This window comes from Microcaecilia unicolor, chromosome 7 (genome assembly GCF_901765095.1).
Source record: "Microcaecilia unicolor chromosome 7, aMicUni1.1, whole genome shotgun sequence".
Classification (NCBI taxonomy): Eukaryota; Metazoa; Chordata; class Amphibia; order Gymnophiona; family Siphonopidae; genus Microcaecilia; species Microcaecilia unicolor.
Genome location: NC_044037.1, coordinates 239318410 through 239346142, shown reverse-complemented (window position 1 = coordinate 239346142; position 27733 = coordinate 239318410). Strand labels below are relative to the sequence as shown.

General features: G+C 48.4%; 1 protein-coding gene across 2 annotated transcripts in view; it reads left to right on the top strand.

The window, feature by feature from the left end:
* The first annotated feature begins 18382 nt into the window (after positions 1–18382).
* Positions 18383–27733, top strand: part of GCA (grancalcin) — a 151452-nt gene continuing 142101 nt past the window's right edge. The window contains exons 1-2 of one of the 2 annotated variants that reach the window (XM_030208708.1): positions 18383–18541; positions 21192–21350. In XM_030208708.1, coding sequence (XP_030064568.1) covers positions 18518–18541; positions 21192–21350 — 183 coding nt within the window. In that variant the 5' untranslated portion in view covers positions 18383–18517. Of the gene's footprint in view, positions 18548–21191; positions 21351–27733 lie in introns of both variants that reach the window. The other variant, XM_030208707.1, reaches the window with a different exon arrangement.

The window sequence follows — 27733 nt, the reverse complement described above, 5'->3', positions numbered from 1 at the left end:
ATGTGAGTCAGAAACAGTTTTAACCTCTTTTTTAGTAGAATCTTTTTCCATAGATGAAACTTTCTGCTGAATTTCAGCCAATGGCCCCTGATCCATTAGAGAATGGGAGGCCATTAATTCCAATTTGTTTGAAAAGAAATATCCAACTTTGTTAAAGCTTTCCAAATGACATCCAAGGTAATCAGTTTTGGTTTATTCAACAAAGCCGGCTTATGAATTTCTTCTAACAATTGCTGCATACTCACGGATAGTCTTAAAGGCTCTTCAGCAAGCTTAGGGTCTTTCCCATCAGTAGGGACAGGTATCCCCGCTGTTGGCACACCTGCCACGGCGCCCTCCACGGCCAACATTGCCAGGCAAGCAGACCTCACATAAGAAGCACTGGCCACGTCTCTCAGCTGCAAGGCACCTCCCCGCTCCACCGCATGCATGGCCGTATTTTGCGGTGGGTCCCTTAGTTCCGGGCTCAAGGTGGTATCCAGGTCAAGTAAGGTGAGCCGCTCTCCTTTCCCTGTTTTGCTTCACCCTGCAGCGACGCCCTAGCACCGGTAGAACTGCTCACCGCACAGCAATCCATTGGATGGTGCCTACAGTCGCCGTGACGGGCTTGTCTGCGGGGTAAGTACGAGTCTGACCTCTTCATTGAAGATCATATAAACGAATCCAAGAAAAAAGTATCTGGGTAAAAGAGCTGGTACAGGTCAGAGTAGAGAGCACTGCAGCATGCATCCACCATCTTGGATCAAACAAGTGCATTCTCCGAGGACAAGCAGGCTAATATTCTCACATGTGGGTGACGTCACGTCGGCCCGGAGTACTTTCTAGCAAACTCTTGAAATCTTTAAGTGTCCCTTGTCGCGCAGGCGGGCACACTGTGCATGCACACGCTCCTCTTCCCGCCCGCCGCGCGGACACGTTCCTCAGTTGTTTTTTCTCCGCGTCTGAGGTGACACGGAGTTCCTTCGGTTTCATGTCACTTCGAAGCCCGGAGGTGAAGAACTTCAAATTGTATCCTTTTACTCTTCTTAGTTTCTTTTCCCCGTTTTAAGTTTTCTTTCTTTTAGTCGCGACTGTATTTAAGTCGCCCGTTCGAGTTATTTTCCTTGTTTTTTTGTGCTTCTTTTTTCTGGCATAATCGCGTCCTTTGATTTGGCAGGGGCTGTTTTTCCCGACATGTCATCAAAGACGCCCAGCAGCTTTAAGCCTTGTGCCCACTGCCACCGGACCATCTCTGGCACTGACCCGCACTCCTGGTGCCTTCAGTGCTTTGGGCCAGATCATCGTTCGGAGGGCTGCAAAATGTGTCTCGCTATGAAAAAGCGGACCCTGCTCTCTCGAGATGCCCAACGAGAGATTTTTGGATCCGGTTCCTCGGCATCGACGCCGTCAAAGGCATCGGCATCGGGAGTCCGGGGACAGGCTGCCAAACGACCGATGCACGCTGGGAGCAGTGATGCATCAAGTGGGTCTTCACCTGCCTCGGTGCCTCCTGCTTTGCAGGCCCCCCTGGATCGTCCCACATCGGACCCCGCCCCGAAGAGGCGTGTGGATTCCACGTCCTCTTTTCCGGCACCAAGGAGTCTTGACGGCCGGCATCGGGCGAAGGCCAAGAAGTACCGCCGTCGTTCTCCTTCTCGACACGGTACCGGGAGCTCCGGGTCATCGAGACATTCGATACCCAAGAAGCGTCGGTGCCGAGAGGGTCGCGCCCCCTCTGTTACGGAGGTACTGATGCGTGGGTCACCTGGCAGCCCAGTCCCGGCTCCCCAGCCTCACCAGACTCTGCCTCCGGCGCCTGTACCGGCCCCACAGCCTCTTCCGACAGAAGCTCTGGATAAGCGTATCAAGGCTCTCTTTCCTTTTTTTATGGAAATGATGCTGCGCCAGTTGCACTCGGTACCGGGGGGTGCCGGTGCCGCCGGTGGTGTCGGTGCCGATGGAGTCAGAGGCGCCGGTGTCGCCGGAGGTGTCGGCACCGTCGGTGCCGGAGATGCCCGCGGCATTGAGCCTTATGCCTGTGGTGAGGTCTCTTTCACCGGTGCCGCTTTCGGTGCCGGTGTTGCCAGCCTGCCGGGTCGACTCTCCGGTAGCATCGGTGGAGGAAGCTTCACCGGAGTCTTCTGGACCGTCGACTTCTCGACGCCCCCTTCGAGGTCGTCGTGCCTCTTCGTCGAGACGGGCTCAGATTCGGGCGGCTCTATCTGAGCTTTTAGCCCCATCTGACGATACCTCATCTGATCATGATGAGAGGCGTGAGGAGTTCTCTGCCGAGGATTATCAAGGCATCCCATCTGATTCTACTCTCTTGCCACAAAGACAACTTTCTCCTCCTGAGAGCCTGTCTTTCTCCTCTTTTGTTCGGGAGATGTCTGAGGCCATCCCCTTCCCTGTGGAGCTTGTGGATGAGCCCAGGGCCAAGATGCTCGAGGTCCTGGACTATCCATCTCCACCTAAGTCTTCTGCCACAGCTCCGCTTCACGATACACTCAGGGAAGTGCTGTTGAGGAACTGGGAGAAGCCTCTTTCTTGCCCACCTGTCCCCAAGAAAGCTGAGTCCCAGTATCGGGTCCACAGGGAACCCAGTCTCATGCAGGCTCAGTTGCCCAATGATTCAGCGGTGGTGGATTCCGCTCTCAGGAGAGCCAAAAGTTCTAGGAACTACGCCTCGGCGCCCCCGGGGCGGGAGTACAGAACTTTGGACTCTTTTGGGAGAAAGGCGTATCAGGCTGGTTTGCTCGCGACCAAAATCCAGTCTTACCAGCTCTATAGGAGCATCCATTTACGGAACTCTGTGCGGCAACTTGAGAGTTTGGTGGATGCACTCCCACCGGAGCAGGCTGAACCCTTTCGTCAAGTGGTCAGGCAGCAGAAGGCATGTCACAAGTTCCTGTCCAGGGGCGTTTATGACACTTGCAATGTGGTATCTAGATTTTCTGCCCAAGGTATAGCGATGCGCAGACTCTCATGGCTGCGTGCCTCTAACCTGGAGGACAGGACTCAGCAGAAAATAGCAGATATCCCGTGCCGGGGGGATCACCTTTTTGGAGAGAAAGTAGAAGAGTTGATTGATAATCTCTACCAGCGTGATAACGCTATGGATTCTCTCTCCCGCCGGGCACCTTCTGTTGGAATGTAATTGTATTTTACATGCATTGCCTGTCACCTATTATTTCTCTGTGATTACTCTGTGACCTCTGATGTGAATTACTTAGAGAGGTCACACAGCTATGTAACTTCCTGTGGGGTTAGATGCAGCACATGCAGCACATGGAGCACATGGAGCTCATGATCTCTCCTAACCTGAGAGGATCTATGGTGGTGTGAGCATCCATTACCATCTAAGCACATGGAAGGAGCTGATAATACAAATGTATAGTAATATGTATATATAAGCCTGTCTGATTATAATCAAACTACAAACTGTGAGTAAATAGATGTTTTGTTACTTCAACTTTAAAGTGACTCAGCAGTGAATTATTCTGGGGTGAATGAGAGAGAGATGAAGAAAGAAATTAACATTTCTAAAGCTGAAGCTGTGTGTACTAAGATCTGCTAATTATTTACTACAAATAATCCAACAAAAGGGTTATGGGCCCAGGGTCCAGGAATTGAAAAAGAAGAGAAATATTACCAGGCAGAAAAAAAGGCCACATTTTTCTCTTAAGTTTTAAAGGAAAGATTCAGTCTGTCTCTCTCTCCCCCCACACAGCAGACAGAAGGCTAAGAAAATGGCTGAGGGAAGAAATTCACCATTGTTCTATTCTCTCAAGGTGCCTAGATTAACTGAGTTTAATTATCAGCAATGGGAACTAAGATTTATATGTCTCCTTCGAGCAAAAGGATTAAATATATGCTTAGACCAAGACAGAACAGCTGAAAATATGGCTGAATGGGACAATGCAAACTATTATGTGAAGTGCATGCTTTTGGAAGCTCTCTCAGAGAAACAAGCCATATTAGTGGAGGGAAAAGATACACCAAAGGACATTTTATATAAACTGAGAACTATGTATGCAACTACATATGCAAAGCAGCAACCAATTTGGTTGGCAGAGTTGAATGAAACCAAATTAAGGGATAAAAGTAAATGTAATGATCACATTATGCATCTTATGTCTTCATTTCAAAAGCTAGAACTTTCTGGAATTCCCATGTGTGATGCATTGAAAAGAGCATTTCTTTTTACCTCACTATCAAAGAAGTTTGATGTTTTTAGGTCTGTAAATGAGGCCATTGAAGGGCAATCTTTTGAACAGGCAACATCAAAACTAAGGCAGGAATGCATAATAAATGATTCTGAGGAGATATGTTCTCAAAGCAAGTCAGAGAGAAATGAAACAAATTTCTTGGCAAAGAACAGAGGAAGGCGGAGCTATGGGAAAACTCCACCCAAGGGCAAGCTGATTTGCTACTCATGTGGAAAGGAGGGACATGTATCTAAATGGTGTAAGGAAACACAAAACACTCCCTCTAGCTCACCTAAGCCAATGGAACTAAAGAATTTTCAAACCAGGAAATGTATGAAGGACAAAGATAAACACAAGGGCTTTCTAATGGCAGAAAAATCTTTGACTATGGTAAATAATAATTCAAATGAAAGTACTTGGATTTTGGATTCAGGGAGTACATGCCATTTAACCAATTGTAAGGATTTCTTTCAGGAAATGTGTCCAGAGGAAGGTATTCTTAAAACTGCAAACGCAGGGACTGCTAAGATCCAAGCAAAAGGTATTGGATTCTTAAAATGCAAAGTGTCTAATGAAGTTAAAGAAATTCCTGTAAGTGATGTCTTGTATATTCCCCAAGCAGTTTGCAATATGCTTAGTGTATCTACATTAGATAAGAAGGGATTTGCGATTCATTTTGAAAATAATAAGTGCACAATCTCTAAAAATGATGAAGTGTATGCTGAAGCTTTTATGCATAATGATGTTTATAAGCTGAACATTTCAGGTGAAGCCTCACATATGGCGCAAGTAAGGAAGAATGATGGTAAATGTAGTCCGGAAATCTGGCACCGCCGCCTGGGACATCGTGATTCTAAGGTGATCCAGGATCTTTACAGTAAGCAACTGGCCACCGGCATTCAGATAAGTGCAGATGCTGGTAAAATGGAGAAATGCATAGACTGTGTTACTCAAAAAGGTGTGAGACCCTCATTTCCTGCATACACAGGAAATAGGAGTAATAAAGTGCTGGACTTAATACACAGTGACTTATGTGGACCGTTTAATATCCCATCATTGGGAAATAACAGATTTGTGCTAATATTCTTGGATGATTTCTCTAGATATTGTGTGGCCTATTTGCTGAAAGAAAAAAGTCAAGTCACAGACATGCTGAAGAAATACGTAGCCATGGTGAGCAATAAATTTGAAAGAAAACCAAAGGTTCTTCAGACCGACAATGGTGGTGAGTTCATTTCACAAAGCATGCGCACATTTCTAGAACAAGAAGGCATTCAACATATCACAACAGTAGCTTATACACCAGAGCAAAATTCTGTTGCAGAGAGAAAATTTAGGTCACTTGTGGAAATGACCAGATGTATGCTGTCAGATAGCAATCTCCCTAAAAGACTATGGGGGGAAGCCATTCTCACAGCAGTGTACCTACAAAACAGAATGCCAACTAAAGGCGCTGAGCGCACACCACATGAGACATGGCATGGTAGGAAGCCAAACCTGTCACACATAAGAACATTTGGAAGTACAGCATATGCTCATATACCAAAGCAAAGAAGGCATAAGCTGGATTCCACAACAGAAAGGGGCATTTTAGTTGGCTATACTCCAGGACACAAAGGATATAGAATTTTGAATCTGAAAACTGGCATTGTTGGCATAAGACATGTTACATATTTTGATGAAAACAAAAGGGTTGATAAAGGCTGGATTATCCCAGATGAGCCTTATCATCCAGAATATGAAACTAGAACCATAATAGACATGCCAGTGTATATAAATGCCATACCAAGGCAGATGTCTGAAAGCAACTCACCTGTATCTAACGAGGAACAGGCAGAGGAAACAGACACAGAAAGGATCATTGAAGAAGACAGTACAGTTGGAGAAGGGGAATCAATTGGAGAAGGACTCTCAGATTTTGAGGATGCGGAAAGGTCAGACCAACCTGTTGTCAGACGCTCATCCAGGGAAAACAAAGGTGTTCCACCCCCAAGACTGTCTTACCTAACAAAGTCAGCAGAAGCTCAAGAGCCCTTAACATGGGATGAGATTGAGAAAATGCCAGCAGAAGAAGCTGCTGAATGGCATAAAGCTGCACAAGAAGAAATTGATGCATTGGATAAAAATAATACTTGGATTCTTACAAAATTACCTCCTGGCAAGAAAGCTATAGGATGCAAATGGGTATTCAAGTTAAAAAGGAATGCACAAGGAAAAGTGGAAAGGTATAAAGCCAGATTAGTGGCAAAGGGATATCTTCAAAAATATGGAGAAGATTTTGATGAAGTGTTTGCACCTGTAGTGAAACACACGACAATAAGAACACTTCTGAGCATTGCAGTCTCAAAAGGCATGCAAGTCAACCACATTGATGTGAAAACAGCGTTTCTTCATGGAGAAATAACTGAAGACTTGTACATGGAACAACCAACAGGTTTCATAAATACAAAACAAAGACAGCTAGTGTGTAAATTAAACAAAGGTCTTTATGGATTAAAGCAAAGTGCAAAATGTTGGAATGAAAAATTGCATGAAATATTGACAAATTTAGGATTTAAGCAAGGTGAAGCAGATAAATGTTTGTACACTAGGTGCACAAATGGACAATATGCATTCATTTTAGCTTTTGTTGATGATCTGCTCATTGCAAGCAAAAGTGAGCAAGAGTACAAGGACATTGTAAAGTGTTTAAACCTCAATGTTGAGATAAAAGAACTTGGTAATGTGTCATACTATCTTGGTATAGAAATTGAGAAACAAAGTGATGGTTCTTATCTTCTAAGCCAGAAGCAGAAAATAAATGAGCTTATTGAAAGTTTAGGTATGCAAGATGCCCAAGTTGTAAGCACTCCCATGATCACTGATTTTCTGAAGGATGAAACAGTAAGAGAACCTTTACCAGATAACATCCAATATAGATCAGCCATAGGTAAGCTTTTATATCTAGCTACCACATACAGGGCTGATATAGCAAATGCAGTAGGAATTTTGAGCAGAAGGGTCAGCTCACCTACCAAATCAGATTGGACTGCAGTTAAAAGGATGGTAAGGTATTTAAAGGGTACCATTGATTGTAAATTAAAGATTTCAGCCAATAGTAATCCAAAACTAATATGTTACTGTGATTCAGATTGGGCAGGGGATCATTCTGATTATAAATCCACAAGTGGATATGTGTTTATGTATGGAAATGTACAAATTTCATGGGCCAGTCATAAACAAAGTATTGTGAGTCTGTCTTCTACAGAAGCTGAATATATGGCCGTATCGGAAGCGTGCAGAGAACTGATGTGGATTGATGTGGCCGTATCGGAAGCGTGCAGAGAACTGATGTGGATTGAAAAACTTTTGCTGGATTTTGGAATAGCTGAAAAGAGACCAATCCAGATAATGGAAGATAATCAGAGCTGCATCCGTCTGTCACAGAATGACAAGGTTCAGTCACGCACCAAGCACATCGCAACGAAATACCACAACGTGCGAGAGCTGGCGAAAGAAGGGGTCATCAGTCTACACTATTGTCACACCAGTGAGATGACAGCTGACATTATGACCAAACCGTTACCCAGAGAACATTTTGTGAATCTGCGTATAAAGCTTGGACTTTGTATGAATAAATAATTGCATGACAGTTATGCATGAGAAGGGGTTTGTTGGAATGTAATTGTATTTTACATGCATTGCCTGTCACCTATTATTTCTCTGTGATTACTCTGTGACCTCTGATGTGAATTACTTAGAGAGGTCACACAGCTATGTAACTTCCTGTGGGGTTAGATGCAGCACATGCAGCACATGGAGCACATGGAGCTCATGATCTCTCCTAACCTGAGAGGATCTATGGTGGTGTGAGCATCCATTACCATCTAAGCACATGGAAGGAGCTGATAATACAAATGTATAGTAATATGTATATATAAGCCTGTCTGATTATAATCAAACTACAAACTGTGAGTAAATAGATGTTTTGTTACTTCAACTTTAAAGTGACTCAGCAGTGAATTATTCTGGGGTGAATGAGAGAGAGATGAAGAAAGAAATTAACATTTCTAAAGCTGAAGCTGTGTGTACTAAGATCTGCTAATTATTTACTACAAATAATCCAACACCTTCTGCATCCACTTCCACCTCTAGGAAGTATTTTAAGGGAAGGAGAAGTGCTCCTTATGCCTCTAGGGGCCGTAGGTACACTTCTTATTCCCGGTTCAGGCTCGGCCCCAGCCCGTTCGCTCTCGTCAGCAGCGTGCGCCGAAGCAGGCCCCTGCAGCTCCCCAGCAAAAACCAGGGACGGGTTTTTGAATGGCTCCAGCAGAGCATAGCTGAAATCATCGTATCTATACCGAACGATCTACCTGTCGGAGGGAGGTTAAGATTTTTTCACCAAAGGTGGCCTCTGGTAACCTCCAATCGGTGGGTTCTCCAAATAGTTCGGTCCAGGTACACCCTCAATCTGGACTCCGAACCTCCAAATTGCCCGCCAGGAGCTCAGTCCTTCAGCTCCTACCACAAGCAGGTACTTGCAGAGGAACTCTCCGCCCTTCTCAGCGCCAATGCGGTCGAGCCCGTTCCACCAGGGCAAGAAGGGCTGGGATTCTATTCCAGGTACTTCCTTGTGGAAAAGAAGACAGGGGGGATGCGTCCCATCCTAGACCTAAGGGTTCTGAACAAATATCTGGTCCGAGAAAAGTTCAGGATGCTTTCCCTGGGCACCCTTCTACCCATGATTCAGGAAAACGATTGGCTATGCTCTCTGGACTTGAAGGATGCTTACACCCACATATCGATACTTCCAGCTCACAGGAAATATCTTCGATTTCGGCTGGGGTCGCAACACTTTCAGTACTGTGTATTGCCTTTTGGCTTGGCGTCTGCACCCTGGGTTTTTACCAAGTGCCTGGCAGTTGTTGCAGCGTCACTACGCAGACTGGGAGTGCATGTGTTCCCTTATCTGGACGATTGGCTGGTGAAGAGCACTTCCCCGGAAGGGGCTTTGCAGTCCCTGCAGATAACTATTCAGGTGCTCGAGCTACTGGGCTTTGTGATCAATTACCCCAAGTCCCATCTCATCCCAGTCCAGAAATTGGAATTCATAGGAGCTCTGTTGTGTACAAAGACAGCTTGTGCCTATCTTCCCGGACCCAGAGCAGACAACCTTCTGTCTCTGGCTTCCAGGGTTCAAGCGTCTCAGCAGATCACAGCTCGGCAGATGTTGAGACTTCTGGGGCACATGGCTTCCACAGTTCATGTCACTCCCATGGCACGCTTACACATGAGATCTGCTCAGTGGACCCTAGCTTCCCAGTGGTTTCAGGCTACAGGGAATCTAGAGGATGTCATCCAGCTGTCCACCAGCTTTCACAACTCCCTCCAGTGGTGGACCATTCGCTCCAATCTGGTCTTGGGACGCCCATTCCAAATTCCTCAGCCACAAAAAGTGCTGACGATGGATGCATCCCTCCTGGGGTGGGGAGCACATGTAGATGGGCTTCACACTCAAGGAGCTTGGTCTCTTCAGGAGAGGCATCTCCAGATCAATCTCCTGGAATTGCGAGCGATTTGGAACGCTCTAAAGGCTTTCAGAGATCGGCTATCCAACAAAATTGTTCTAATTCAGACAGACAATCAGGTTGCAATGTATTACACCAACAAGCAAGGGGGTACCGGATCTCGCCCTCTGTGTCAGGAGGCCATGCAGATGTGGCTATGGGCCCGCCAACACGGGATGTTTCTCCAAGCCACTTATCTAGCCGGTGTAAACAACAGTCTGGCCGACAGGTTGAGCAGGATTATGCAGCCTCACGAGTGGTCCTTGAACATGACTATTGCCAAAAAGATTTTTCGAGTATGGGGCACTCCCTCGATAGATCTTTTTGCTTCTCAGAACACTCACAAGGTCCCTCAATTCTGTTCCAGACTTCAGGCCCACGGCAGGCTAACATCAGATGCCTTCCTCCTTCATTGGGGGACAGGCCTTCTGTATGCGTATCCTCCCATTCCTCTGGTGGGGAAGACTTTGCTGTAACTCAAGCAAGATCGAGGCACCATGATTCTGATAGCTCCCTTCTGGCCGCGTCAGATATGATTCCCTCTGCTTCTGGAGTTATCCTGCAGAGATCCATGGAGATTGGAATGTTTTCCAACCCTCATTACTCAGAACGAGGGGGCGCTTCTACATCCCAACCTCCAGTCTCTGGCCCTCACGGCCTGGATGTTGAAGGCGTAGATTTTGCCTCCTCAGGTCTTTCTGAGGGTGTCTCCCGAGTCTTGCTTGCTTCCAAGAAAGATTCCACAAAGAGATGTTATGCTTTTAAGTGGAAGAGGTTAGCCGTCTGGTGTGACAGCCGGGCCCTCAATCCTCGTTCTTGTCTTACACAGACCTTGCTTGAATACCTTCTGCACTTATCTGAGTCTGGTCTTAAAACCAACTCGGTCAAAGGTAAAATTATGTATCATACCTGATAATTTTCTTTCCATTAATCATAGCTGATCAATCCATAGACTGGTGGGTTGTGTCCATCTACCAGCAGGTGGAGATAGAGAGCAATCCTTTTGCCTCCCTATATGTGGTCATGTGCTGCCGGAAACTCCTCAGTATGTCGATATCCAAGCTCCATCCGCAGGACTTAGCACTTAGAGAATTACACCCACAAAGGGACACTCTGCCCAGCTCACCACCGCCGAAACGGGGGAGGGGAATTAACCCAGCTCATCCCCACACAAGTGGGGGAGGGGAATCCGTCCAGCTCATCCCCGCGGAGCGGGGGAGGGACACCACACCCGCCGATGCGGGGGGATCTGACTTATCCTGCAACCGCAACCGCGGGAGGCGCTGACTGACCCTAACACCGCCGAAGCAGGAGGGGTACAAAGCTGCCCTACTGCCGCACGAAGAGGGAGGGAGCGCCGGCAGAATTTAAGTCTCAATCCAGCCCCGTAAAACGGAGGGGAGAGGAATGCAGCAGCTCACTGTAACACAAATTGGTCTCAACTCTTGAAGAATCCATTGAAAAACTTGAACACGAAGTCCTCCTGAACAGGAACTGAAGACTAAACTTGAACCTGAAATGCAACCAGAATATAAACAATACAGATATCTGGGAGGGGCTATGGATTGATCAGCTATGATTAATGGAAAGAAAATTATCAGGTATGATACATAATTTTACCTTCCATATCATCATGCTGATCAATCCATAGACTGGTGGGATGTACCGAAGCAGTACTCACCCAGGGCGGGACATAGAAATCCCTGACCGCAACACTGAAGCTCCAAACCGGGCCTCCGCCCGAGCAGCCACAGTCAAGCGGTAATGCCCAAGTTGCCGCCCTGCAAATCTCTTCCAAGGAGACGGACCCGGCCTCTGCCATCGAGGCCGCCTGAGCTCTAGTGGAGTGAGCCTTCAGCTGGATAGGCGGCACCTTCCCCGCGGCCACATAAGCCGCTGCAATGGCTTCCTTGACCCATCTTGCCACTGTAGGCTTAGCAGCCTGCAGACCCTTACGAGGACCTGCAAACAGGACAAACAGATGATCCGACTTCCGGAAATCATTGGTCACTTCCAAGTATCTGATGATGACTCGTCTCACATCCAGATATTTGAGAGCAGAGTATTCCTCTGGGTAGTCCTCCCTACGAAAGGAAGGGAGACAGAGCTGCTGATTCACATGGAAGCGAGAAACAATCTTGGGCAGGAAGGAAGGCACTGTGCGAATAGACACTCCTGCCTCAGTGAACTGCAGAAAGGGCTCTCGACATGAGAGTGCCTGGAGCTCGGAAACACTTCTGGCTGAAGTGATAGCCACCAAAAAGACTGCTTTCAACGTCAGGTTCACAAGGGTTGACAAGGGTTGACAAGGGTTCAAAAGGCGGCTTCTGCAAGGCTCTTAGCACCAGGTTGAGATTCCACGCAGGCACCACTGAGTGCAGAGGAGGGCGCAGGTGATTAACTCCCTTGAGAAAGCGCACCACATCTGGCTGCGAAGCCAGGGAAGCACCCTTCAGGCGGCCCCTGAAGCAAGCCAGAGCCGCTACCTGGACTTTAAGGGAACTGAGCGACAGGCCTTTCTCCAGACCTTCTTGCAGGAACACCAACACTGAAGAAATTGGAGCAGTGAAGGGAGAAAGTGAGCCTGCTTCACACCACGCTGCAAAGGTACGCCAAACCCTGGCATAAGCAGTAGAAGTAGAGCGCTTCCTCGCTCTCAGCATAGTGGCGATGACCTTGTCTGAGAAGCCCTTCTTCCTCAGACGCTGCCGCTCAATAGCCAGGCCGTAAGACCAAAGGGGGAGGGATCCTCCATCACCACGGGACCCTGATGCAACAGGCCCTGCTCCACTGGCAGCCGCAGAGGATCGTCCACTGAGAGCCTGATCAAGTCCGCATACCAGGGACGTCTGGGCCAGTCCGGACCCACCAGGATTATCCGGCCCGGATGCTTTGCCACCCGGTCTAGCACCCTGCCCAACATGGGCCAGGGCGGGAACACATAGAGAAGCTCCTGTGTCGGCCACTGTTGGAGAAGAGCATCTACTCCCAGGGATCGAGGGTCCCGTCCTCTGCTGAAAAAGCGCGGCACTTGGCAATTGGCCGATGACGCCATCAGATCTAGGCTCGGCTGGCCCCAGCGCTTCGTGATGTCCAAGAACGCCTGAGCAGATAGCTGCCACTCTCCGGGCTCCAAGGTATGGCGACTGAGAAAGTCCGTCTTGACATTCATGACTCCGGCAATGTGGGCCGCTGACAGCTGTTCCAGGTTCGCTTCCGCCCACTGGCATAGATTCATGGCCTCCTTGGCTAGAGGGGCGCTCTTGGTACCTCCTTGGCGGTTGACATAGGCCACAGCCGTGGCATTGTCCGACAGGACCCGTACTGGCTTCCACGCCAGTACTGGGATGAACTCCAAAAGCGCCAACCGAATGGCTCTGAGTTCCAGGAGGTTGATAGACCACTTTGCCTCTGCAGGAGAACAGAGCCCCTGCGCTGTCCTTCCCAAGCAGTGGGCTCCCCAGCCCGACAAAGAGGCGTCCGTCGTGACGACAATCCACTCCGGGGTCACCAGAGGCATTCCTGCAGACAACTTGTCTGTCTGCAGCCACCAGCTCAGCGCCTTGCGCACTGCTGGGTCCAAGGGAAGGCGCACAGCATAATCCTCCGACACCGGAGTCCAGCGCTGCAGCAGAGAGTGTTGTAGTGGTCTCATATGAGCCCTGGCCCAGGGCACTACTTCCATCGTGGCCGTCATAGAGCCCAACAGCTGCACATAGTCCCAAGCCCGAAGAGGAGAGGCTACTAGGAACTGGTCCACCTGAGCCTGAAGTTTGACAATCCGATTGTCTGGCAGGAACACTCTGCCCACTTGGGTGTCGAATCGAACTCCCAGATACTCCAGGGACTGAGTCGGGCGCAGCTGGCTCTTCTCCCAGTTGAAGATCCACCCCAGGGAGCTCAAAAGAGCAATCACCCGGTCCACAGCTTTGCCGCACTCTGCATAAGAGGGGGCTCGGATCAACCAGTCGTCCAGATAAGGATGGACTTGTACTCCTTCCTTTCGCAGGAAGGCCGCGATGACAACCATTACTTTGGAGAAGGTCCGCGGAGCAGTAGCCAACCCGAAAGGGAGGGCTCTGAACTGGAAGTGTCGGCCCAGGACTGCAAAACGCAGAAAGCGTTGATGAGGAGGCCAGATGGGAATATGCAGGTACGCTTCCTTGATGTCCAAGGAAGCCAAGAACTTCCCTGCCTTCACTGCCGCTATAACAGAGCGGAGAGTCTCCATGCGAAAGTGCCGCACTTTCAAGGCCCGATTGACCCCTTTGAGGTCGAGGATAGGCCGGACAGAACCTCCTTTCTTTGGTACCACAAAGTAAATGGAGTAACGTCCCTTGCCAATCTGATTTTCTGGCACCGGAACGACCGCACCCAGGCGTATCAGGTTGTCCAAGGTCTGCTGCACTGCCACAGCTTTGACCGGAGACTTGCAGGGAGAGAGTACAAACCCGTCTCTTAAGGGTCGGCAGGACTCTAGCTTGTAGCCGTCTCTGATGACTTCCAGAACCCAAGCGTCTGAAGTTACCCTGGTCCACTCGCCCAGAAACGAGGACAGGCGTCCTCCAATCTGCACTGGGCCATGGACCAGGGCCCCGTCATTGGGTACGAGACCCTGGGGGAGGACCGGAGGGCGCACCTCCGGGACGGCGGTCTCTGCGAAAGGAATGCTGCTTGGGGGAGAAGTTCCTTTTGAAGGAAGAGGGGGCAGAGGAGCCCGACTTGCCCGGGCGGTACCGACGGGCTTCCTGAAACCGTCCTCTGGAGTTACCAGGGCGAGCACCACTGGCCCGAGCCCTGACCTCTGGTAACCTCTTGCCCTTAGACGTGCCGAGATCGGTCACAATTTTGTCCAGCTCGACCCCAAAGAGCAGCTTGCCTTTAAAAGGCAACTTAGCCAGGCGGGACTTAGATGCGTGGTCAGCAGACCAATGCTTCAGCCAAAGCCACCGCCGCGCAGAGACTGTCTGAGCCATACCTTTAGCCGAGGCTCTCAAGACATCATACAGTAAGTCTGCCAAATAAGCCAGGCCCGATTCCAGGGCCGGCCAGTCAGCCCTCAAGGAAGGATCCGAGGGGGAAACCCGCTGCACAATCGTCAGGCACGCCCTGGCCACATAGGAGCCACAAACTGAGGCCTGCAAACTTAAAGCAGCCGCCTCGAAGGCCGCCTCCAATCTTCTGTCTTGGGCGTCCTTTAGGGCCGTGCCACCTTCCACCAGCAACGCTGTTTTCTTAGTCACCGCAGTGATTAAAGAATCCACGGTAGGCCAAAGAAAGGTCTCCCGTTCACTTTCAGGCAAAGGATAGAGGCGGGACATAGCCCTAGCCACTTTGAGGCTCGCTTCCGGGACATCCCATTGAGCCGAAATCAAGGTGCGCATGGCATCATGCACGTGGAAGGTTCTAGGCGGGCGCTTCGTCCCCAGCATAATGGCGGAGCCAACAGGGGCTGAGGGAGAGACGTCCTCTGGAGAGGAAATCTTCAAAATGCTCATGGCCTGCATTAACAGGTTGGGCAAGTCCTCTGAGCGAAAGATCCGCGCTGCAGAGGGGTCATCCGCTCCATCCGAGCGGGAATCCATCTCCTCCAAGGAATCCCCAAAGGACCGTTGGGAGAACTCAGATACGCTGCCCTCATCTACATCAGAGGAGACAGAGTCCTCTAAGGCCTGGAAATCCACCCGAGGGCGTTTACTTCCGGGGGCCTCAATCCCTTTATCGGACAAGGGAGCAGGGGCAGCGTTTTGCATAAGGAAGGCCTGATGCAGCAGCAAAATAAACTAGGGGGAGAAACCCCCCAGACTGTGCACTTCAGCAGCCTGGGCCACAGCCCTAGACGAACCCTCAACCGGCGCTCGCAAGAGCGGGGGAGAAACATGCTGCGCATCCAAGATGGCGTCCGGCGCGACACTCCGCGAAGGAGCCGCGCGGGAAGAACGGCGCTTAACTTTAGCCGCTTTTCTGCTGTCGCCCAAATGAAGGGCGGCCATGGCATTAACGTCTCCCACCTCAAGGGCGGCCCAAGAAGAAGCCGTCCGAGCAGCATGGCCGGCCAAGATGGCGGAGGCGAGCAGCGGGGGATAGGCGTTTATGGCGGGAAAAACCGCCGCACCGGAGGAAGAACCGGGACACTGACCGGCCTCCAAACTGACACCCAACAAGGGCGAATCAGACTTTAAAACCCCCGCATCCCCGCTAGACGCACACAAGCGGTCCGGGGAGCGATTCTTTGCGCCCTCGCCCTCCGACGCCATCAGCCACGTGGAGATCAATCGGGGAACCCCCTGCCCGCTACAAAAAGGTAAAATTACCTGCTTTCCGCTCCGAGCTGTAACGACCTGGTGTCCCAGTGAGTAGCTGCAATAAACGTTTAAATAAACGTCGAAATAAACGCCCTTAAGGACGTCCAAAATTTTTTTTTTTTTTTAAACGGAGCCAGCGGGAGGGGGGAGAAAAGGAGGGACCTGGCACCACCAGGTTTGCACTTGCTCAAGAAGAGCCCTCAACCCCAGGCACTCAACAAAACCTAAAAATTAGGCTTGGAGGCCTAGCCAGAGCTGCTGCTGTGTGTGACCACCACCTGCTGAAATAGAGAACATACTGGGGAGTTTCCGGCAGCACATGACCACATATAGGGAGGCAAAAGGATTGCTCTCTATCTCCACCTGCTGGTAGATGGACACAACCCACCAGTCTATGGATTGATCAGCATGATGATATGGAAGTGCATCTTAGTGCAATCAGTGCTTATCATTATCGTGTAGAAGGTCAGCCTATCTCTGGACAGCCTTTGGTGGTTCGCTATATGAGAGGTTTGTTTTTGACAAAGCCCCCTGTCAAACCTCCTCCAGTGTCATGGGATCTCAACGTCATCCTCACCCAGCTGATGACAGCTCCTTTCGAACCACTAGATTCCTGCCATCTGAAGTACTTGACCTGGAAGGTCATTTTCTTGGTGGCGGTTACTTCAGCTCGTAGGGTCAGTGAGCTTCAGGCTTTAGTAGCTCATGCACCTTTTCTTACTTTTCATCATGACAGGGTAGTCCTCCGCACGCACCCAAAGTTCTTACCGAAGGTGGTGTCGGAGTTCCATCTGAACCAGTCAATTGTCTTGCCAACATTCTTTCCCCCTCCTCATATGAGCCCTGGTGAAAGCAAGTTGCACACTTTGGACTGTAAAAGAGCATTGGCCTGTTTCGTGGAGCGGACAAGCCCCTTCAGACAGTCCGCCCAGTTGTTTATTTCTTTTAATCCCAACAAGAGGGGAGTTGCTGTCGGGAAACGCACTATATCTAATTGGCTAGCAGATTGCATTTCCTTCACTTACGCCCAAGCTGGGCTGACTTTAGACGGTCATGTCACGGCTCATAATGTTAGAGCCATGGCTGCATCAGTGGCTCATCTAAGGTCAGCCACTATTGAAGAGATTTGCAAAGCTGCGACATGGACTTCCATCCACACATTCACATCTCATTACTGCCTTCAGCAGCATAGCCGACGCGACAGTCGGTTTGGGCAGTCAGTGCTGCAGAGTCTGTTTGGGGTTTAGAATCCAACTCCAACCCCCCCTAGGCCCATTTTTATTCTGTTCCAGGCTGCACTCTCAGTTAGATGAGTTTTGTTTCAGGTCAATCTACGTTATGTCCTCGCCGTTGTGAGGTTCAATTGACCATTGTTTGTTATGTTGAGTGAGCCTGGGAGCTAGGGATACCCCACATGTGAGAATATTAGCCTGCTTGTCCTCGGAGAAAGAGTAGTTACTTACCTGTAGCAGATGTTCTCCGAGGACAGCAGGCTATATATTCTCACAACCCTCCCACCTCCCCTTAGGAGTTGTATTCCTCTAAACTTTTGGATATAACTGAGGAACGTGTCCGCACGGCAGGCGGGAAGAGGAACATGCGCAGTGTGCCCGCCCGCGTGACAAGGGACACTTAAAGATTTCAAGACTTTGTTAGAAAGTCCTCCGGGCCGATGTGACGTCACCCACATGTGAGAATATATAACCTGCTGTCCTCGGAGAACACCTGCTACAGGTAAGTAACTACTCTTTATTAACAGAACCCTGAGGCTGTTACGTCACAGGGCCACAGCTAAGTTGGGGGGGAAATACATTGCCCACCTCCAGTCCACTCCTGGCCCCCCAAAATTGGAAGGCTGACTGTCAGTAATTATTTTTTTAAAATTATTTTTGCCTTAGACTAACATTCTGCATCCTAGTAATCTTATTCTACCCTCCTCAAAGCTTCAGTTGTGCAAAGAATATTTCTACTCACACAAACAAAACAAAATTTGTCTGCTTTAGACAAAACATATGTTCCTCTGACAAATGTCCTAAACGGCACACTCATCTCTGCATATTCCTACTTTGTATTCATGATCTTGTAGTAGCTGCAACGACGCCTCTAACCGTATCCTAAGTAACACCTCCAAAGCAATGCAAGCTACTGTCTGAAGACGTCCAAATCCCGCGCGCACCAGAACGGGTTAGCGAAAGCAGTCCGCAGCACCCGTCCCCGGCCCTGCCCCTCACCCGCTTACTGGAAGGAAGTAACGAGCCGTCTATGACGCAACCACGGCAGAGGCTCGCGCAGGGCGCGGAAGGTAGTTCTTGGCCAATGGGAGTGGCTGGGACTGGGCGGGGTTTAGCTGCACTTGCTTGCGCGGCTCGTGGTGGTGGTGGTGGTGGTGATCGCAGTACTGTTCCTGGTAACGGCAAGTGGCGGTTTCTAGGACTCCCGTCCAGAGCGTGACATTCGAGAGGCTGTGTAGTGGGAAGCCATGGCGTATCCCGGCTTCGGAGGCGTGAGTGTGTGTGGTCTTCCTCGAGTCCTTTAGGCTTTTGTTTTGTGATTTTTTTCTCGCCGTTTCTCGTTCTGGGGCCTGTGGGGTTAGGATGGGGGGGGGGGAAAAAAAAAGATGTCTTGCATGTGCGCACGTCTGCCACCTCAGATAACTGTCGTGGGCCGTGGGAGGTGCCCGCTAGGCCTAGGCTGTGTGTGGCTATCGATTTTTGTCCTCGGGGCCCTGGGATGGTGCGCCTCTCCTGGGTGCAAGTTGTAATGTTGCTGCTTAGAGAAGCTGTACACGAGCTACACTGAAGGCGTTTAGTTCCTGGTTAGCACTTTTAAAAACAAGAAGTGTTTCCTTTTAATGGTAATAAAGGAGAGAAAAAGGCTTTAGTTTTCAGAAAGATACTCTAGCTAGAACAACTTCGTTTTAAGGAAGAAAAATCAACATGGAAAGGGGTTTTCGCTTTTTGTAAGCTCAGCAATATAGTACACTCTTCCCCCTCCCCCCCCCCCCGTCTTACAATATGTATTAGTGAAAAATAGAACTAGTGGAAGGACGACATATTTGGTGGGGAAACTATATATATATTTAAAAATGTAGCATGATTCTCCAGATCATGAAGGGAATAGCGTATGTGGAGTGGTAGGTATGAGAATTGTTCAGGCCTTCTCAGAATTGTATTCTGATACCAAATAGCCTTCATTACTTGTATATAGGCTAGAGCTTCCCACTTTATTTTGGTAAAGAGAAATCTCGATCCTCAGTGACATTAAACCAAAAACATACTATGAGGGCCCAATATATAAGCAGGGCAAATCCAGACTCTGGTCATTTTCTGCTAACTGTAAATATTAATATTTGGGGGTCACTTACCAACCTGTTTAAAGCAATAGTAAAACTAATCTTAATCTAACTTAAACCTAAATGAACAGGTCTGTGCCAGAGCCGGTGGTTGGGAGGCGGGGCTGATGGTTGGGAGGCGGGGATAGTGCTGGGCAGACTTATACGGTCTGTGCCATGAAGAACACAGGTACAAATCAAAGTAGGGTAAACACAAAATTAGCACATATGAGTTATCTTGTTGGGCAGACTGGATGGACCGTGCAGGTCTTTTTCTGCCGTCATCTACTATATATGTATGTAAACCTAAATGAGCTGAAAATTACACAGTGTTGAATTTACCACAGGTAACATGGACCCTTTTCCAATCTGTTAAGCCTACTGATATTTTATGATTATGCATGGATCATAGGTAGTTGGTACTATTTAGCAACATTTGATAATGAAGTCACTTAAAGGACCTTAGACTAGCTGGTATAATACTAGCCTTTTTAAAGTCTTCCTTCCAAAATGGCTCCCAGTTGGCATCTTCATATACTTCTTCTACTCGCTTGTGGAGCACCAAATGGAGCCATCCTAACTATTTTTTATTTTATTTATTCAAAAGATTTATATTCCGCACATCTACAACCCAGAGTGGGGAACAATCCACATTCATAATAATAATACACATTTCATAAAACACACAATATAACCATGTTATTTTCTTAAACAGTAAAATCTAATGGTAAACAGGTAAAACTTGGTTTTATTTATTTAAAAGACTTTTCTGTTCTTGTAGCCCACCTGCAAGCTTGCGTTAACAAAATACTTTCCCAGTTGGGTAGTAGAATGAATGAATCTCCTTTTTATAACCAAGCAGGGTTAACTTAAGTGGGGATTGTCATGGTCCTGTTGATGTTTTAGGTGCCATTTTAAATATGCCTTTGTTTTGTGCAGTAGGGCTTTGAGATGTAGAACCAGCTCTTTTTTTTTTTTCTAAGGGATATCTATCTATCTATGCCTTCGGGTTTTTTGTCCTGTGATAACATATAAATGTAGTAAATAATAAAATAAATAAAAACTTGTCCTTTTCCTTTAGCAGTTGCTATGTTCTAGGGCATTCCAGTTGGTTAAATTGGCATTTTACTTAGAAGATAAATTGCTTACCTGTAACTGAAATAGGGGAGAGGAGGGGGTGTACCGGAACTAAGAGCAGATACAGAGCCACCACATCATGGGAAGTCCCACTTGCACAGTACTAAGGTTTTACCACAACACTAGAAATTTGTTCCACTCTGTTATACTGAATCATGTGATGCTTCTCTGCAGGCATAAACACATCAGTTAGGTAAGCAACTTGCTTACCAGTTTTGACTGAGTGGTAGCCCTTGCATGCAAAACGTCTTAAGATGTAGTTAAGATATTTTAATATCCATATTTTCTCTTCTGTAGCTATTTTGGTATATAGTTTTCTATTTTTATTTCATTTTTGTTCCTGGATTTGGAGACTTCTTTGGTTTCTTTGGTATTTGATTAACAGGATTCAAAGCTTTGCCTCCAGAACAAGTGAAATAACCAGTTGGCCAAATTCTGTTTACACTAAGGGCCAGACTTGCTGAAGGTTTTTGTCCTAAGCCTGAGAACTTTTTTTTTTTTCAGTTTTATAGACCTTTGACAGAGAAATCAAGAATGTTTTGTTTATAAATAGTTCATTCTGTGGCTTCTTATCTTCAAACCAAACTGTATGTTCTTTTCTAAAACTTCAACTGTTTCATAACAGAAGTACAACAGTAAAGTTCTCTGATATAATTTTTTTTTTTTTTTTTTGCTCTTTCAAAAGTATGGTGGCTATGGTGCTCAGATGTTTGGAATGCAGATGCAAATGGGACAGCCAGTGCCAGGTGCAGTACCAGGTGCTACTCCTGGTGGATACTCTGGATATCCTGCCTATTCTGCTGGTGACCCTATGTGGGCCTACTTTACTGCTGTAGCTGGACAGGTAAAAAAACAAACAAACGTATTCTTTATAGTTAAATTGACTTTGTGGAAGATGTTAAATTCAGGTACTCTTATTTTTCTTTATTTACTGAAGGTAAACTAGTAAGCATATAGTATATGTTGTGCAGGAATTCTGAAATAGAAATTGAAATCTTAATATAGATTGTTTTTATATTACATATCAGCACACTACTGCACACAAAGATGAAAATGCTGTCTCATTGTACAAGGCGTTGACTTTCTTTGGAATAGACATATCTTCTAGAAATCTTTGAATTCTGTGGAGACTGTAATTTGAAATATTAAACGGGAGTAATATGTTGTACATCTCTATGGCAGCATTTCAAGTAAGGAACCAATATGAAACCAGAAAAGGTTAAGGGAAAATAATTGCTTGGAGAGAAAACAGTGTACTTTATGTAGGCTGATCTTTTCCCCTGTGGATCGCTAAGGCATAGCATCCCAAGTCCACACTAGGCCTGATGTTGTGGCACAGAGGTACAGAGCACAGTGAGCTACTCACAAAATGCCAGTTCTGTCAATCTTTTGCACCCTTTCATAAGTTTAAAACAATAATGGCAAAATCTTAATTTTAAATAATGCAGTTGTAGTTCAAATAATTGAAATCCACTTTTTTTATGTACCGTATTTTTCGGACTATAAGACGCACTTTTTTCCCCCAAAATTTGGGAGGAAAATGGGGGGTGTGGTCTAGTGACGTCGGGGCAGGAAAGAGCCCCCTCTTTCTTGCCCAGCGTGCTGCTCTCCGTCCTCCTGTATGCTACCTGACGGTCTCGGCGAGATTCTAAATGGCCGCTGAGACTCTCGGCGGCCATTTTGAATATCGCCGAGACCATCAGGCAGCATACAGGAGGACGGAGGAGGACGGAGAGCAGCGCGCTGGGCAGGAAAGAGGGGGCTCTTTCCTGCCCCGATGTCACTAGACCACCAGGGAACATCGCTGACGTGAGTAGGGGAGGGCGATCCCGAACTCGGACAAGACGCACCGGAGCACCTAGGTTTTAGAGGAGGGAAAAAGGAAAAAAAAATTTTTTTCCTATTTCCCTCCTCTAAAACCTAGGTGCGTCTTATAGTCCGAAAAATACGGTACATGTTTTGTTACTAGGGAGATGTGTATTTTATTAATGCTCCTCTTAAGAGTTTCCACCATTGTGAACACTTTTTTTTTTGTTCCCCAAACCCCAGGAAGGAATTAAAAAGCATAAATAACTAACAAATTTGCTTAGGGAAGGAGACTTTAAAAATAGGGTATGGCAGTATTTCAAGTAAAGCTTAAGATAAACAAGGATGAATATGAAAGGCATGCTCATAACTGAACTTTTCTAGTGCTCTTCAGCTTTGACCCTATTGAGAATGACTTCAGCCTTATCAGGTGATGGCCATTTTGTTTTTATATAGTTTACCTCTTTATTTCTTTTTAACCTGCTTTTCAAAGAGAAAGAAGACTTGCAATATTGCTGTCTGTCTTTTTACAACTTTCATGTTTCCTGCCCACTCTAAAGTTTATAGGACATGTCCGATGTGATAATTCTGGAGCATTTTTTATTTCATGGACCCATTTGTGTTCACAGATGTGGAAGTTCTAGGTGGAACTTCTTGTTTGTCAGAATTCTGTAAAATGTGTGTGTGGTGACCTTAGTGAGTCATTAATATATCTTGTAGCCATTTCCTTAAAGAATCATACTTGGCAAAGGTACTCAAATGACTTGTCTATACTTCAAAAATAATTAGAAATTTGATTCATATCTTTGAGCTGATGTTTCAAAAGCCCCACAGAGCAGGAGTGTGAAGTTTGCATTGTTAGATGCTGGAAACTTGTGAATTTGTTATCTGAAGAAGTTGAGCAGTTATGGAAGTTAGGAATTATCCTCTTCATGAATGAAACGCATGCTCCCAAATTCTATAAAGTGTGCCCAAAATTGGGCGTCGATTCCAGATTGGTGCACAAAATAGTTATTGGGCTTCAGTGATGTAATTATTGGAGCTAACAAGCACTTAATTGGCACTAATAGTTTGGGCACTGATCTGGCTGCACAAATTCTGTAACAGTGGGCTCCTACATTGGATTGTGTGCAACTCAGAAGGGGGTGTGACCATGGGAGCATTATGGACGGGTCGGGGCATTCCCAAAAGATGCACACAGTGTTGCAGAACAGTGGGGATCCGCAACCAATTTGCTCGCTAGGATTTAAATCAGGTTTAAGCTGGTGTAAGTCCTTGAATTTGGCACTCAACAGTATTCTATAAAGAGTGGTCATCCCAAAGCGCCCTTTATAGAATGGCGTTGTGCTAAAATTTATCAGCTCCAAATTTTTGGCACCATTTATAGAATCTAGCTTATGGTATGGTGTGTGCATGTGTATATATAGGGGCTGCTGATAAGAGCGATTTGATGCTGGAAATTCTATTTGAAAATGTGAGTTATATGGTTGATGGTCATCTCTTTTGGATAAGTCTGTAGAGAATCCATGTTTCCTTGTCATTAAGCAGATGAAGCCATTACGTATGGGTTATGTCCATCAACCAGCAGAGGAGATAGAGAGCAGTCAAACTTTCACAGTGCCCTCTTGGCCAGCTAGCTCCACTGCCTCTTCAGTATTCTCTATCTCCCCTAGCAGGGTGGCTGCAGCTTGTTCGAGCTCCAGAAAAATCTGCCGGGAGGTGGTTCCTGGCTTGCCAGTTGTTAACCGGGGTGTTGGAGGCTATAGCAGCCTCACTTTAAAGGCACATAGGTTAACCCTTTTCCTGCCTTACCCATACCTCTGTGGATGTGGACATATTGCCTTGCTTTCCCTGTCCTTACCCACCAACAGTGGATGCAGGCATATAGGTTCGCCCTTTCCCTGCCTTTTCAACTCATCTGAGCCTCCGGAGTCTTCAATACCTCTGCTTTCCTCACAGCTTAAAAAAAAAAGTTGCGTCGCGTTTTTAAACACAGAGACGCTGGAACAGAGGTTTTTGACCTGATTTTCAGCAGGATCGTAGTTGTACACTAGATCCTTTGAGGTAAGAGTGTTTACCAACTCCTCCGGCCCGCGATCGGGGCGATTTTGGCGCGAAACCGCCATTTTGGATTTTACCACCGTTTTTCGGCGATGGCTGCGGACAATGTAAAGCGCTGTTCCACTTGTGGCAAGCGCAAATCAGCAGCAGGGCTCTGTAAATCGTGCTGTACTGGCGTAGGAGCCGGCTCGAGCATGGCGAGCGATGTTTCTTCCCGCTCTGAGCTGGCAGCGGGCGCCATTTTGCTTACACCACATGGTGCGGCCTCCGTGGACACGGAGAGACCTGAGCCGGGTGGGGCACCTCGAGATGAGGTTATTTCAGGAGTGGCTAGCACCGGACAGGATTTGGGTGCCCAGGGTGAGATTTTCTCCCCGGATTTTGTGCTTTTGCTGCATAAAGCATACATGATGAAAAGAGCCCTTTCTCAAGGGTCGCCTGAGGCTCCTCTGATTGCCCCCCCGATGGATTCTGGCCTGGGACTGCCCAGTGAGGCTTTTTTCCCGGATGCTTGGCCTAAAGATAAGCGCAGAAGGGTTAATTCCCCTTCAGATTGTGGTGCACCTTTTTCCCCCCCCCGTGGTCGGGGTGTGAGGATTTGGAGAACTCTGACAGACGTTCTTGGTCTGAGGAACCAGAGTCAGGTGCGGATTTACCACAGGATCTGGATGATCCCTCCGCGGTGAGGATTTTCCACCGTGATGAGCTGCCAGCGCTTATTTCAGATACCCTGCAGGCCCTCTCGATTGAAGATCCTGACAGTGGCATGGCCTCCTCGGGTAATCCCAGGATGGCTAGTACCAAGAAAGCTGCTCGGGCCTTCCCTTTGCATGACTCCATCCTAGAGCTTGTTTCGGCTCAGTGGGCTGACCCCGAGGGACCTTTGAGAGTTTCCAGGGCTATGGGGCAGTTATACCCTCTGCGTGAGGGACATATGGCTCGTTTTCAAATGCCTACAGTGGATGCCGTAGTCACTGCGGTGACAAAGAGAACTACCCTCCCTGTTGAAGGAGGTGTTGCCCTGAAGGATGTTCAAGACCGTAGGCTGGAAACCGCATTGAAACGGTCCTTTGAAATTGCAGGTCTCACTGTTCGGGCGTCTGCATGCAGCTGTTATGCTGTTAGAGCCTGCCTAGCTTGGCTGCAACAGGCAGTGGCTCAGCCCGGAGATGGAGCGGAGCCCTTCTTGGATGTGGCTCCGCGGATGGAGGTGGCCTTGTCCTTTCTGGCTGATGCCCTTTATGACCTTGTCAGAGCTTCGGCTAAACAAATGGCAGTAGCAGTGGCGGCTCGCGGTCGTCTGTGGCTACGACACTGGGCAGCGGACATGGCCTCTAAGCAAAGGTTGGTGAAGTTGCCTTTTTAAGGACTTCTCCTATTTGGTGAGGAGTTGGAGAAAATTGTGAAAGGCCTGGGTGATCCAAAACCCCAGCGCTTGCCCGAAGATAGGCAGAGGCCTTCCTCTAAGGGCCAGGCGGTCCACTCCTCGTACAGACCTCGCTTCCGTGAAGCTAGAAGGTACCGCCCGGGGCGTTCTGCTGGGTTCACTTCACGTGCCCGTGGTCAGCAGAGGAACTCCTTTCGCTCGGACAAGCGTTCCGTAGCCGGTGGCTCAAGACCAGGATTTCAGGGGCGACCCTCTCGATGGTGCGCCGGCCCTCTCCTCGATGCCTGTCATCGGAGGACGGCTTTCCCTCTTTGTCGAGGAGTGGGCCAAGATTTCCTCAGATCAGTGGGTTCTGGACCTGATCAGAGATGGATACAGAATAGAATTCAACGCCCCAGTAAGAGATGTGTTTGTGGAGTCCCGATGCGGTTCTGCCGTCAAACGGGCGGCGGTGGAGGAGACTTTACAAGGTCTGATTCAGTTAGGGGCAGTGACCCCGGTGCCTCCCGCCGAGCAAGGCTGCGGCCGATACTCCATCTACTTTGTGGTGCTGCGAAAAGGTGGGTCCTTTCGCCCTATTCTGGACTTAAAAGAAGTGAACAAGTCCCTGAGAGTGCGGCATTTCCACATGGAATCCCTGCGCTCCGTCATTGCGGTGGTACAGCCAGGAGAGTTTCTCACGTCTCTAGACCTGAAAGAAGCTTACTTGCACATACCGATTTGGCCCCCGCACCAGAAGTTTCTGAGGTTTGCGGTGTTGGGAAAACATTTCCAGTTCAGGGCCTTGCCTTTTGGCCTCGCCACAGCTCCCCAAACCTTTTCGAAGGTAATGGTGGTAGTAGCTGCTTTTCTCAGGCGAGAAGGTATCCGAGTTCACCCGTACCTAGGCGACTGGCTCATCAGAGCAGACTCTGCAACAGAGAGCTTACAAGCTACAGCCAGAGTGGTCTCAGTACTGCAATCTCTAGGCTGGATCGTCAATATGGCCAAAAGTCACCTGTCCCCTTCACAATCTCTAGAGTTTTTGGGGGCCAGGTTCGACACAGTCTCGGGCTATGTGTTCCTTCCCGAGCTAAGGCGGTGCAAGCTTCAGAATCAGGTCCGTCTGCTCCTGAGGATGCCCCGCCCGCGAGCTTGGGACATTGTCCAGCTGCTGGGATCGATGACAGCCACGATGGAAGTGGTACCCTGGGCGAGAGCGCACCTGAGACCTCTACAGTATTCCCTACTCCGGAGATGGTCTCCTATTTCTCAGGATTACCAATGCAGACTTACTTGGCTCCCTGCGGCCCGACTCAGCATGGAGTGGTGGCTCTCGGACAGCATGCTGTGGCGAGGAATGTCGCTGACGCTCCCCGTTTGGTGCCTGGTGGTAACAGATGCCAGCCTGAAGGGCTGGGGCGCACACTGCAAGGGGAAGCATGCCCAGGGTCTATGGACACCCGAGGAGTCGGAGTGGTCCATCAGCCGCCTTGAGTTGAAAGCGGTGTTTCAGGTGCTTCTGGCCTTTCAAGTGACCCTGGAAGGATTGGCTGTCAGAGTGATGTCGGACAACACGACAATGGTGGCCTATATAAATCGACAAGGCGGAACAAGGTGCAGAGCACTAGCCGCGCAGGCCGAACTGATTTGCCACTGGGCCGAGCTGCATCTTCAGGGTCTGTCGGCAGCTCATATTGCAGGTCAGAGCAATGTGCAGGCCGATTATCTGAGCAGGCATCAGATCGATCCAGCAGAATGGAATCTGGCAGACGAAGTTTTCCTGCAGATCTGTGCCAAATGGGGCAAGCCCGTGATGGATCTAATGGCGACAAGTGCCAATACCAATGTCCCATGCTTCTTCAGCAGACGGAGAGATCCTCGCTCGGCGGGGTTTGATGCCTTGGCTCAACCCTGGCCTCCGGGTCTACTTTATGTGTTTCCCCCATGGCCCTTGATAGGGCGCCTGCCCTTGCGGATTCGGCTGCACCCAG